The 13228-nt window shown below is 49.1% G+C and overlaps 1 protein-coding gene across 1 annotated transcript in view; it reads left to right on the plus strand.

Annotated features, from left to right (window-relative positions):
- Positions 1-2397: 2397 nt before the first annotated feature.
- The window catches only part of LOC147850447 (uncharacterized), a 42087-nt gene continuing 31256 nt past the window's right edge, over positions 2398-13228 (plus strand). The window contains exons 1-3 of the mRNA XM_087336787.1: positions 2398-2532; positions 2628-3227; positions 3494-3641. Coding sequence (XP_087192913.1) covers positions 2398-2532; positions 2628-3227; positions 3494-3641 — 883 coding nt within the window. The remainder of the gene's footprint in view (positions 2533-2627; positions 3228-3493; positions 3642-13228) is intronic.

Below are 13228 nucleotides of genomic sequence, written 5' to 3' on the forward strand. Positions count from 1 at the left end.
GTTCTATCTCCGCAAGTCGAGAGGGCGTTTCGTTCCGCACCCTCTCCCATGATACCGTCGTACCAATCTTCCTCCGTCGCGTGGGGCAAGTCCGTCTCCTCGGTCTCAACTTCTAGCCTCGATCCTCCCTCTTCCTCGAGCATCGCTTTGAGCGCTGCGTACGCCTCCGCAATCCTGGCCCCAACGCCGACCCTTGCCGACTCTCTTTACCGTTCAGTCTCTTCCCGCTATGATGGCACGCCATCGCGTACCTTCCTCTTAGCCTTCTCGGCTCACTCGTTGTCTAGCCGTTGGCACACCCTTCCGACTTTCGCCCAGTCCTCCGTAAGCCTTCAGGAGCGCCTCTTCGAAGGCCTCCCACGAACTATGAGCCTCACAGAGCTCCTTTATTTTCGCATGCATCCGGACAGCCACAACCCGACAGAAGAACTCCAGCCTCAACGCCTCATCTACGCCACGCTCCTCCATTTCCGCGTTGTAGGCTTCCAAGTAAGATGGGACCTTGTCCCCGTTGAAACGGCCGACTCTTTCGACCACTTGCTCAACCGCCTGTTGCGCCGCTTCTCGCCTCATCACCACTCGTGCCGACTCCAACACCACTTCGGCCACCATCTCCGCAAGGTCGTCGTCTTCCGACTCCATCCTCCCTTGCCGCCTTTCACGTCGGGTTCACCAAATATGTCGCGTTGTTACGCGCGTGCGTGGAGAAAGGCGAGACCACGGGGGTCTTGGACTAGGGAGCGACGGAGCGTAGGAAGTCGCACTTCACCATTTCCAGGGCATCCCAGAAGCACGCCGGAAGAAACCGAAGGGAGAGAGAGAAAGAGAGGGAGCGCGCGCTTGACACCGACTCGTGCGCACACACGCACACACACAGCTCACGCCTTCATGTACAGGAAACACAGGAAAGGGGAAGCACTCGACACCATCAAAGACGCCAATATACACAAACGGACGCAAACGTATATGTATATATATATAAGAAGAATACGTTCCCGGCTTCGAGCCGGACTGAGGTAGGTTACAGTAGTCGTCTGCTACCAAGCCGCCGTCGGGGAGCTCTCAGCTCGTCGCGCCGAGCGGGGTCTTGCACAGGAGGCCGAACCAAAGCGAACCCTAAGCGAACACGCAGAAGAAGAAGAAGAAGAAGAACCTAACCCTAAACCTAACGGTATACCCTCTAATGCAAAATGGGCAACCCCTCCACAAAGGGCGATCCCTTCCTTTTATAGAACAAGGAGAGGGATGCGTTACAATGTGGGACAAATCCCGACTTTCATGGGATCGTCTGTCCCGACTTGACTACTCTTCGGCGCCATAAAGGCGCCCTCAATATTCACACTAAATGTACATGGGTGCGTACACACGCTGCACCTCGCCGATGTAGCCAATGTTTCTCGGTTTTCGCCTCTGGCCGAAATTCTTCACGACAACGTGGAAAACCCTGGGAGGGAAAAACCACGGGAGTCCACAGACTCCAAACTATCACACTATAAAGTAATACAACAGGGAGCACAGAGGCAACGACCTCTTGTTCACAATCTTCGCCTAGCGGCGGTTACAACAGAGACATACTCTGTATCGCTCTCTCTGTCTCTCTCTCTATATACAGTCGTTACATGTAGCCTTTGCATATCTACTCTCATACGGGTAACACTTTTGTGTTCATCATCTCTCTGGTTGTTATCCGTATGAGAGGTACATGAATGGATGAGTAAGAGTCTTTGTATTAAACATATTGTTGTAATTGTATGTGTAATGTGCACAAGCGTGAGTAAGAATGTTTGTATGTGTATAAACACATGCACATGTGTGTGCATGTGTGTAGATATGAAGAGTGTGAGTTGGATGTGTGAATGGATAGTTTTGTTGTTGTGTATGTGCAAATGTGCACGGGTGTGAGTATATGCATATTTGTATGAACCATGCACATGTGTGTGCATGTGGGTAGATATGAAAGAGTACGAGTGAATTGTGTGTGTGAATGGATAGAGGGGTATGCACCCCTATGTATCACCCTTGAGTATCTTATTGATGTATACCCTCATTGTAATATTTAACCGGGCCACATGGCATGAAGGAACAAGAAAAAATTTCCTCTCTCTAATCTCTCTCTCTCTCTCTCTCTCTCTCTCTCTCAGTTCTCTATCTGCGTTTAGGGTTTAGGCTCTGTCTGTCTCTTCGTTCTGTGCAATGTGAATGTTTGTCTGCATTCTATGCAATGTCTGCCCTCTGTGTTTTCTGCAATGCCTGACCCTGTACATTTTCTACCAAATCTAATTCCCAGTATCTTCTGCCAAATTTGTTCCTCTATGCTTTCTGACCAATAGAAATCTCTAGAATCTATATTGTTCTTTCTGCCCTCAACATCTCCTATACCTACTGTCCTAAGACACCATGGAGTCTGAATGGACCGAAAATGAAAAGATGGATCTTAACACGCATGACGAGGGTCCAGATCCATGGAAGACCCCAAGAAGATATCATAGACAAAAAGGATGGGATGGAAGCACCCCGAATAGCATTAGAAGGGTGCACAAGGCACCTAGAACGCAGGCCCCATCCGACATTCCATTTGATTTCAAAAATGGGAAACATGATTATTACGCCATTTGATTGTGCAAGAGATCAATCTTATTAGAGAAGATATAGAAATAGCACTGAAAGAAGAAATGAAAAAGGAGATAGAGAAACAGAAAACAGAATTGTATGCCTCTCTCAAGGCTGAGTTATTAGAAGAGATGCAGAAAGACATAATAAGCTATGTGGAGAAATCACACTTAGAACTCAAGGATGACATGACACAATACCTTAAGGATGAAATGTCCTCAAGTAAGGTTGAGTTAGGAGCTATAAAAGTGGATTCAGAAAAAGGACAAGAAGCAATGGAAAGATGCATCTCTACAATGAAGTGGCTATACAAAGAGGAGCTCCATGGTAGACTGCATGTTGTCCATAAGGATGTAGATGCACGCTACATGTGGATACGAATAAAAAGAGGGGATCTTAGGGAGTTATATTTTGCAATTTGCTACTTTCCACCTGCCTACTCAAGGTTTGCACCTCTAGGTGAATCACCATATCTACCACTATATGATGATATCATAAGATTTGCTACTATGGGGAACATAATACTATTAGGAGACTTTAATGCACGAACCAAGGATGAACAAACAACTATGTTTAACACCAACGAGGTTGTTTATGGAGAAGTTATGGTGGAAGAGGTTGGTTTAAAGCGACAAGCTCAAGATATGAGTGTTATAACTGAATATGGAAAACACTTTCTAGCCTTGGGAAGCGCAGATGGATTTGTGATATATAATGGCTTGGATCAGATGCTTTGACATGTTGGAACCCAAAAGGGGGTGCAAGCACAGTTGATTATCTAATGGGATCTCCATCTCTTATACCTGAAATAGAAGTGTTCACTATATCAAGAAGACCTATTGGCTTGGCAGCTGATCATGCATATCTACATTTTGAGGTAAAGGATGGATGCACAAAGGATGTATATGCTAAGGAGAGTGGGTTGGCTAAGTATCTATTCACTTGCGAGACAATTGATGTGTATAGTTGTGGTGTATACAATGGCATGCTAGATTTGGATCCTTTTGCACCCCTTGAAGAACTTACCCAAGGTTTATCCAAATCATTGCATAAAGCTGCCACAAATGCCTTCCCTCACACAACGGACAATCCCCCCAAACTCGGTAGAATAATACAAAATAGTTGGTATGATGAGGAATGTCATGATACGGGGAGATGCTTGCAACGTGATGTAACTCGGGGCATTTATACACACAACCATGCGAGAGCAACCTTCCAACACCTCGTGAGGAAGAAGAAGAGATTGTATTTGGCTAAATTTGAAGATCATTTGTATCGCTTGTTTCTAGGACAAGAGAGTAAAAGAGCATGGAAAATGTTTAATGAGAGGCAACCCACCACACAACTGACCTCACCTCAGGTGTGTCAGGAATATGCAAAGGTTCTATATGATATCCCGGGGCAATAGGGGGGCAACCTCCTCTTCCCCACCCGAATGCCTCACGCCCACATGAATCAACCTTCTTTACACCACAAAATATAAGAAATGCCATTGATCGGCTACAATTTGGGAAGGCCCAAGATCATGATGGATTGTTGGGTGAGCACTTTATCTATGCCTGTGACACCTTGCTCCCATTGCTAGCACACATCTTTAATAGAGCCATGTGTGAAGGTTTTCCTACTAGATGGACTCAACACACCATTGTGCCAATCCTCAAGAGTGGAGACCCCATGATGCCAAGCATTTATAGGACAATCATGATTGGCCATTACTTGGCTAGACTATATGGTTCGATTCTAGAATTAGAATTGACTATATGGGCAAAGCAAAATGGTTGTCATTCAATTGGACAAGCAAGCTTTCGGAAGGGGTTCACAACTTTGGATCACATATTCACCCTCTGGGCCCTTATTGCGGAGGGCAGAACCCACAATAAGAGGATTTATTTCTGCTTTGTGGATTTCCGAAAAGCCTTTGACACTGTGCCACGTGCTCAACTTATGCAGCGGCTAGAAGCCCTTGGTGTTCCTATAGATATGCAATGGGGAATCTATGCACTCTATGAATCTGTGTCAAGAAAAGTGTGGTCTTCTAAGGGCTTGTCAGAGGCGGTGGCTAGCACAATTGGCGTGAAGCAAGGATGCCCACTCTACCCCACACTCTTCGGTCTCTATATAGATGAGGTATCACAGTACATAGAGAGAGTTAGGGATTCCGGAGCACACCTAGCAAGTATAGCTATACAAATATTACTATATGTTGATGATATTGTGTTGATTTCTGACTCTCTAGAGGGACTACAAAGACATCTAAATGCCTTTAAACTATTTTGTACGGACAAAGGTTTGTCAATCAACATGAATAAAACTAAAGTGATTGTGTTTAACACCACCCAAGCATGGGTAACAAGATCAGAACCAAAATTCTTCTTGGGAGAGGAAAAGGTGGAATACACACGCTCCTACACATACCTAGGAGTAACATTTACAGGACCTAGGTTCTCCTTACAGGAGGCCGTTGTCGTGAAGAATTTCATCTAGAGGCGAAAACCGGGAAATATTGGCTACATCGGCGGGGTGCACCATGTGCACTCACCCTCATGTAATTGTGTGAATAATAAGAGTCAAGTCGGGACGAAGAATCCCATGTAAATCGGGATTTATCCCACATTGTAACGCATCCCTCTCCTTGTTCTATAAAGGGAAGGGGTGGTCCCTTGTAGAGGGGTTGCCCATTTTGTGTTAGAGGGTATACCGTTAGATTTAGGGTTAGTTCCTCTACTTCTTCTTCCTCTTCTTCGCGGTGTGGGTTGTTCGCGCTCGGTCTCCTGTGCAAGACCCCGCTCTGCGTGACGAGCCCAAGAGCTCCCCGGACGGTGGCTTGGCTGCAGACTACTGTTGTAACCTACCCTAGCTTGGTCCGGCTCGAAGCCGGGGTTGTATTCTTTCCCTTGTAATACATACTTTTGCGTCTGTCTGTGTATACTCGTGTCTCTGTTGGTGTCGGGTGCTTCCCCTTTCCTGCGTTCCTGCACATAAGGGCGTGAGTCGGGTCGGTGTGTGTGTGTGTGTATGTGTGTGTGTGTGCGCGTGAGTTGGTGTCAAGCGCGCGCTCCCTCTCTGTCTCCCTCTCTTTCTCTCTCTCGTTCGGTTGATTGCGGTGTGCTCCTGGGGTGCCCCGAAAAGGGTGAAGCACGACTTCCTGCGCTCCGTCACTCCCTAGTCCAGGACCCCCGTAGTCCCGCCTTTCTACACGCACGCGCGTAACAACGCAACATCTTTGGTCAACCCGACGTGAAAGGCGGCAAGGGAGCATGGAGATGGAAGAAGACTTCGACTTCGAGGAGATGATGGCAAAGATCGTGATGGAAGCCGGACGAAAGATGGCAAAGCGAGATGCGGCTCAACAAGCCGTCGAAAGGGTGGTCGATCGAGTCGGCCGGTTCAACGGGGACAATGTCCCAAGATTCTTAGAAGCATACGATGCCGAGATGACGAAGGAGGGCGTGGACGAAGCGACAAGGCTAGTGTATTTTCCGCGAGTGGTGGTCGTATCGGTGCACAAGGAGGTCAAGGAGCTACGAGAAGCTCACAAGTCGTGGGTGTCCTTGGAGGGAGCCCTATTAGAAGCGTACGGGTATGCGAAACCGGAGGGGCGAGGTCGGCATGAGTTGGACCGATGGGTGGCGTCGATGGAATGCCATTGGAGCACGATGGATGCATTCCGAGAGTTTGAGCACCGTTTCTCTCAACTCTCGGAGCGAGATCGGAGATCGGTGGGGGCGGACAAAGTCCTCCTATTTTTGAAGACGATCCATCAAGAGGAGAGGATGGACATCTTATTCGAGCTTCAAGATGATTATGGGACGCATGGTCTCACCGAGGAGTGGTCCGAGGTGGATGGGTGTGCCGGCAACATGATGCGAGGCCGCCGGCCACAACACAGCCCGCGAGCGGCGGAGAAGAGAGAGCGGCGAGTGAGTACGCACTACCGTCGGAAGAGAGCTCAACGCAAAACAGTTCGGAGGAGCTCGACCTAGAAGCGCTAATACGGGAGGCATGCGAGCTTGTGAAGGTGAAAATCAAAGCCAAAGAAGGGCTTATTACGGAGTCGGGCCGGAGGCGATCGGAGGATGTGGAGGAAGAAGCCTCCCTAAGCGTAGAAGATGGGGCCTATACGGAGGCCGGGAGAGCGTGTGATGGCGACATGGGAGAAGGTGTGGAGCAAGCGACCCTCTTGTCTTGCGGTGAAGGGATGGCCATGGAGGCCGGTAACTACGGATTCGGGACATGGCGGCCCGAAACATCGAGTGAGGAGGAGACAAGCGGCGGTGCCGCGACCTTACACACACCGGTCCTAGAGACTCCAGTATCCGGCCCGAGAGCCGGTGTGAGACCTAGAGTGACGGACCGTGGCGGAGGCAAGGCGGGCAACCGAGACAACGACATGGGAGAGGTCGGTGGCGACAGGAAAACGGGACCCGGCAATCCGAAGAATGACGAACGGACCCAGACGAGAACCGGGTGGAGCGGACTCCCAGATAACCATTCTAGGAGGGAGGAAGAGAGCAGGCCTACGAAGAGGCCGAGAACACGGTACGTCGGTACCACGGGAGAGGGTGTGGAGCAAGCCACCCTCTCAGCTTGCGAAGGAAGGAAGACCCGGGAGAAGGGTCAAGGATACGAGGAGCCCGAGGATCCTTCACACTAGATCTAGAGACTTCGGCAGTCGGTAGCGCGGTCGGCGTAAGACCAAGATACTGACGGTGGCGGCAGGGGGACAAGGGCCGGAAAACCGGGGTCCCACGAAGATCCTCACACCGATCCGGCAGTCGGCCCGAGTGCCGGCGTGAGTCCTATAGGGGAGATCGGTGGCGGCAGGTGAATGTGATCGGACGACGGACGCAGAGAAAGAAGATATCAAGCCGGCAAGGCGGCTACAGACCATCTCAAACCTTCCGGCAAGGTGAGTGGGCGTAAGGAAGTCTGGTCCTACGGGATCCCCACACCGAACTAGAGACTCCGCCTGTTCGGCCAACGTGGCAACATGAGACCGAGAGAAGTTGGTGGCGGCGGGAAACGGGACCCGACTACGCGGAAGACACGAGGAGAATCCGGGAGGGACTCAAACAAAGACACCCTGAATTTCGGCAAGCAAAGAAACGAAGACCGGTCCTATGGGACCTTCACACCGGTTCCGGAGACTCCGGCTGTTCGGCCAACATGGCAACGTGGCAACGTAAGACCGAGGGAGAAAGAAGGTGGCGGCAAGGAACGGGACCCGACATCGACAAAGGTCGGTAAGATGGGGCAGACGAAGTGCGAAACCCCTACCGGCCGGTTACGGTTTCGGAAGGAGCCGGTAGGGGCAAACACGAGAAGGTGTGTCGAGCCGGAAAGCACACCTGGGGCAGAACAAGAGTCTCGCAAGTGACCATCGCGGGCCGGATCAAAGCGTTGTAGTAGTGTATTTCGTACACTACGTGAAAACCATAAAATAATATATCCGATTTTAGATACATATAAATAAATAAATAATATATCAAAAGAATTTATCACGTGCATAGGGCAGGATTCAAACCATGCACCTCCACGTAGATAAACCCCAACTTTACCATTGTAATAACTTATCTTTAGTGTTATAAATATAGATTTAATACGTATAAGACCTTTATTTAAACATACCTTTATTAAAAGGTAAAAATCATGTATTCTTTAGAGTGTGAATATTTTATTTACACGTGACATTAAAAGTGACTCATGCACATCTAGCGTGCATGAGCCCTATATTTAGGAAATGACAAAGCATCACATGCACATTTAGTGTGCATAGACATTTTAGGTGAAAAAGCATGAAGCCATGCTTAGCCTCTTCCATCTTTATATAAGGAGGAGAGAAATATGTATAAGGTTGTTGATTAATATACAAGGATTGATCAATCTAAGATATTCGTGGGATTCACGAATTTTGCCATCAAAATTACTCTTATAATCTAAATATTGTTTTAAAATACACTAAACTCGTGGGATTCACAAGATTGCTATCTTACTTCTCTTCCTATTATTCATAACTAGCCTTAAGTTGTATTCCTCTTCCTCCTAGTCAAAAACCTCGGCAGTTCCCACCCGACTCACGCAACGATCCGGAGCCGAAGGGCACGACAGCGTGACTACGGGACGGTGTTCGGCACGGGTGGCGCCGAACAAAGGAAGCGGAAGATGGCACACGGAGGTGCCGGACCGGAAAGGCGAGCGCGAAGAATGGGTCGCCCGGTTCGGAGGTCGTGCGTAGAAGACCGGAGAAGGAACCTCCACACCGTTCCGAAGGCCTTGGCAGTCCGAGCCGACGTGGCGATGTAAGACCAAGGAGAAGGAAGGTGGCAGCGAGGGGACGAAGGCGGCGGGGAACAACGTGGGACGACGATTAGGACCACACGAATGGTCGACGGAGGCCAGGCAAGCCACAACGGGCGTTCCTCAATCAAATGACATCGGACGCACGGCGGAGAACGGAGCGTGCATACGGCCGAACAAGGGCCAGCGGAAGTACGCGTACTACGGAGATCGCGGCGAAGGACCCATCGACGGGTCGAACAAGCCTACAAAGAGGTAAGCGCGAAGGGAGAACCGCAGCCGACGGTTCAAACCGGCACCGAGCCGGGATGCGGATTACAAAAGACCAGTTTCTCACCGGCTGAAATCTCTCACCCTTCATCGGATTTGGCACGTACCGGTGGACGTGCGGTTAGGTGGGGGCGGATGTCGTGAAGAATTTCGTCCAGAGGCGGAAACTGGGAAATATTGGCTACATCGGCGGGGTGCACCATGTGCACTCACCCTCATGTAATTGTGTGAATAATAAGAGTCAAGTCGGGACGAAGAATCCCATGTAAATCGGGATTTATCCCACATTGTAACGCATCCCTCTCCTTGTTCTATAAAGGGAAGGGGTGGTCCCTTGTAGAGGGGTTGCCCATTTTGTGTTAGAGGGTATACCGTTAGATTTAGGGTTAGTTCCTCTACTTCTTCTTCCTCTTCTTCGCGGTGTGGGTTGTTCGCGCTCGGTCTCCTGTGCAAGACCCCGCTCTGCGTGACGAGCCCAAGAGCTCCCCGGACGGTGGCTTGGCTGCAGACTACTGTTGTAACCTACCCTAGCTTGGTCCAGCTCGAAGCCGAGGTTGTATTCTTTCCCTTGTAATACATACTTTTGCGTCTGTCTGTGTATACTCGTGTCTCTGTTGGTGTCGGGTGCTTCCCCTTTCCTGCGTTCCTGCACATAAGGGTGTGAGTCGGGTCGGTGTGTGTGTGTGTGTGTGTGTGTGTGTGTATGTGCGCGCGCGCGCGTGAGTCGATGTCAAGCGCACGCTCCCTCTCTGTCTCCCTCTCTTTCTCTCTCTCGTTCGGTTGCTTCCGGTATGCTCCTGGGGTGCCCCGAAAAGGATGAAGCACGACTTCCTACGCTCCGTCACTCCCTAGTCTAGGACCACCGTGGTCCCGCCTTTCTACACGCACACGCGTAACAACGCGACACCGCTTGTGCCAGACTTTCTCATGCATATGCAGCCCTTGGTGCTCTCGAGAGATAATGTGCACATTTGCAGTTCCAAGAGCCACGAACTAAGCTATTGTTATTTGATACACTTGTCACACCAACTCTTCTCTATGGTGTAGAGACATGGGGATCGTGTCTTAACAAGGCAAATCATTGGAAAGATTTAGAGAGACCTTTAGTGTCAATGATTGCTTGCATGATAAGGAGCAAAGCATCGGTGCCCCACGATATAATCCGGGCAGAGAGGCGTTGTTCTGATCAGCACCTATAATAACTGAGGCGTTGTTCCGATCAGTGACATTTATCCAACGTCTTTGGGAGCTCCCAAAACGAAGGTACCCAAGGTTGGCACATATGTCATCAAAACAACTGGCTGAAAATGGAGACACTCATTGTTGGTATGCTGAAATGCATCAATGGTTTGAGTCACATGGCATGAGTATAAATGCACTACCCTCGTTCTAATATAGCTTGGATTGTCCCCATCTAAATATGACCAAAGTGGAAAAGAATAGAGTGATCCGAACTGATATTCCTTACACAAGTCTCTCGTCCAGCTTTCGTCTATGCTTCAGAGTTCCGTTAGATCGCGTGTGATGTCAGCTGGGATGACCAAGCCTTATGTGACTAGTTTTGTTGAGGCCTCCGAAACTATGTCAAGACACTTCTCTTGAACTTACTAGAGCCCACATCATTGTCTCAGGTAGTCTCCCAAGTCGTTCAATGTGATGATCGTCTTTTTGAACTTCCCAAAGACAACATCAACGTGGCAATGGCCTCTGCCTCTATTGTGGTACCTCCGGCCATGTCATCCGTCACTGCCCGGTGCGCGGCCCTCGTCATCAATCCCACCGTGCATGTCTTGCGGAGGTTTCTCGACAACAAGAAAACGACCAAGTCCGGCTGCAGTAGGAGCCATGTTGTTGGAAACTTTCCATTACCCTACTTCTCTGTGCTCCTACAATTCAGCCACACCAACAAGAGGTTTTACTTTGATTTGGGTCTACTTCAATACAATCCCATGCCTTGCTTGATTTTGGTGCATCTACTTGTTTCATTGATATCACGTTCGTCCGAACACATAAAATCCCCACTATCCTCACAACACAACCCATATCTATTGAAGCTATCAACGAACGGGTTCTCTCTTCAAGGGCGGTTACCGAAGCCATTGTCCCGTTGGTACTTCAAGTTGGGTTCCACCAAGAGGTATTAATGTTCTACCTTATTGCAACCCCTCGACATTCAAATGTTTTAGGGATCTCCTGGTTGCAAAACACACAATCCGACAGTGGATTGGTGCAACCACTCCATCACTTTTCTGCAAACACCAACGCGGGTCACAACTCCCCACCATGTTACTTGTCTGGGGGCTACTTTCAGCTTGGGTGCACATTCTTCTAATTTCAACTCAGTCTCTGACATTGTTGATTCTATTGTGTCTGATTCTAGCTTGGTTGCTTATGTGCTCGTTGTGTCACTGAACGTCTTTGTTCCTGTCACCAATTTGCCCACAAGATATAGTGATTGTTGGATGTGTTTGAAAAGCGAAATGCAGACTAGTTACCGGCACATCACCCCCATGATTGCTCAATCGAACTCCAAGATGGTGACGGGAACCCAACGTTCCTTATGCGCAAGGCTCGGCCACAACCGAGCTAAGAATGATACACAGAAAACGGGCAATAAAACGCGACACAAAGAAGGAGAGAATACACGTGGAAAACCCCAAATAGGGGAAAAACCACGGCAGCCCACAGGCTGCAAACTGTCACTATGTGAGAATGTACAACAGTGAGTTCACTGAGGCAACGACCTCGTGCTCACAGATCTTTGCCACACGCGGCGATTACAACAGAGGCAACGACCTCTTTCTCTTTCTCTCTCTCTCTCTCTCTCTCTCTCTCTCTCTCTCTGTACAGTTACGCACACTGATCTCGTGCAAAACAGAAAATGACAACAACAACTAAAAGTTTTCCCTAAGTCATATTTATACTAATATGACTTTTCGACTATTTACAAATATAGCCTCGATGGGCTCTCAGAAACATATTTACGAATATGTCTCTTCCTCCGGTCCTGCACCATCCGGCTCTTCGTAGCCGGGTACTCCTCATCCGGTTCATACCGGGTCTGCACCATCCGGCTCTCCATAGCCGAGTACTCCTCATCCGGTTCATACCGGGTCTGCACCATCCGGCTCTCCATAGCCGAGTACTCCTCATCCGGTTCATACCGGGTCTGCACCATCCGGCTCTCCGTAGCCGAGTACTCCTCATCCGGTTCATACCGGGCCTGCAGCATCCGGCTCTCCGTAGCCGGATCCTCCTCATACGGTTTCGGCCGAGTTTGTTCATCGGCACTATTCTTCTTCCTTCCCATCCGGAAGGACCTGTCTCCCAACAGATGGCACACATCCACCATTTGGGCCCATCTATGGGCTATCTGAACCCGAACTTGAGGCACTTCGCACATATTTGGATGAAAACCTCGTCAAGGGCTTCATTCAACCCTCCAAATCACCGATTGGATGCAAGGACACATCCAGTTGGAAGTCAGATGTCAGCCGAAGACCATGATGAACCGGCCATATTCGGACAAAGAACTGAACCAACTGAAGAAGAATCACACACTAGAACCAAACAAGACCCAGAATCGGATTCGGATGAAGAACAGACAGAGGAGTCGGTGATCGAAGACTGTAAAAAGTAGTGTGCGGAAGCAAGTATGAAGACCAAACAGAAGACAAAAAACTCAGGTTTAATGGAGAGCTTGAGCTTACGCAATATACGCGGAGAGACACAGAGAGAGAAACAAGAACTATATTCAACAGAAAAATAATATACAATCTCGATTCACTACACTACACATATGTGTGTTCAATGAACACTTTTATACAAGTCCTAGAAGGACTAACAGAAGTACTGACAGTACTTCAATGCTCATTGAGAGCTCCTACACTAACTCCCAAATATATTCCTCACGGAATATCTTTCCTAACGGCCTCCCGATTTACGCACCAGCCTAACCGATCGGTCCCAACCGATCCGGTCCTCGGCTTCTTCAGCCGATCCAGCCAATGTTGAGCTTGTTTCTCAACACTCCCCCTCAAGCTCAACTTGA

This window comes from Azolla caroliniana, unplaced genomic scaffold (genome assembly GCF_043228905.1).
Source record: "Azolla caroliniana isolate FFs.n. ecotype wild unplaced genomic scaffold, voAzoCaro1.0.p SCAF_21, whole genome shotgun sequence".
In the NCBI taxonomy this organism is placed as follows: domain Eukaryota; kingdom Viridiplantae; phylum Streptophyta; class Polypodiopsida; order Salviniales; family Salviniaceae; genus Azolla; species Azolla caroliniana.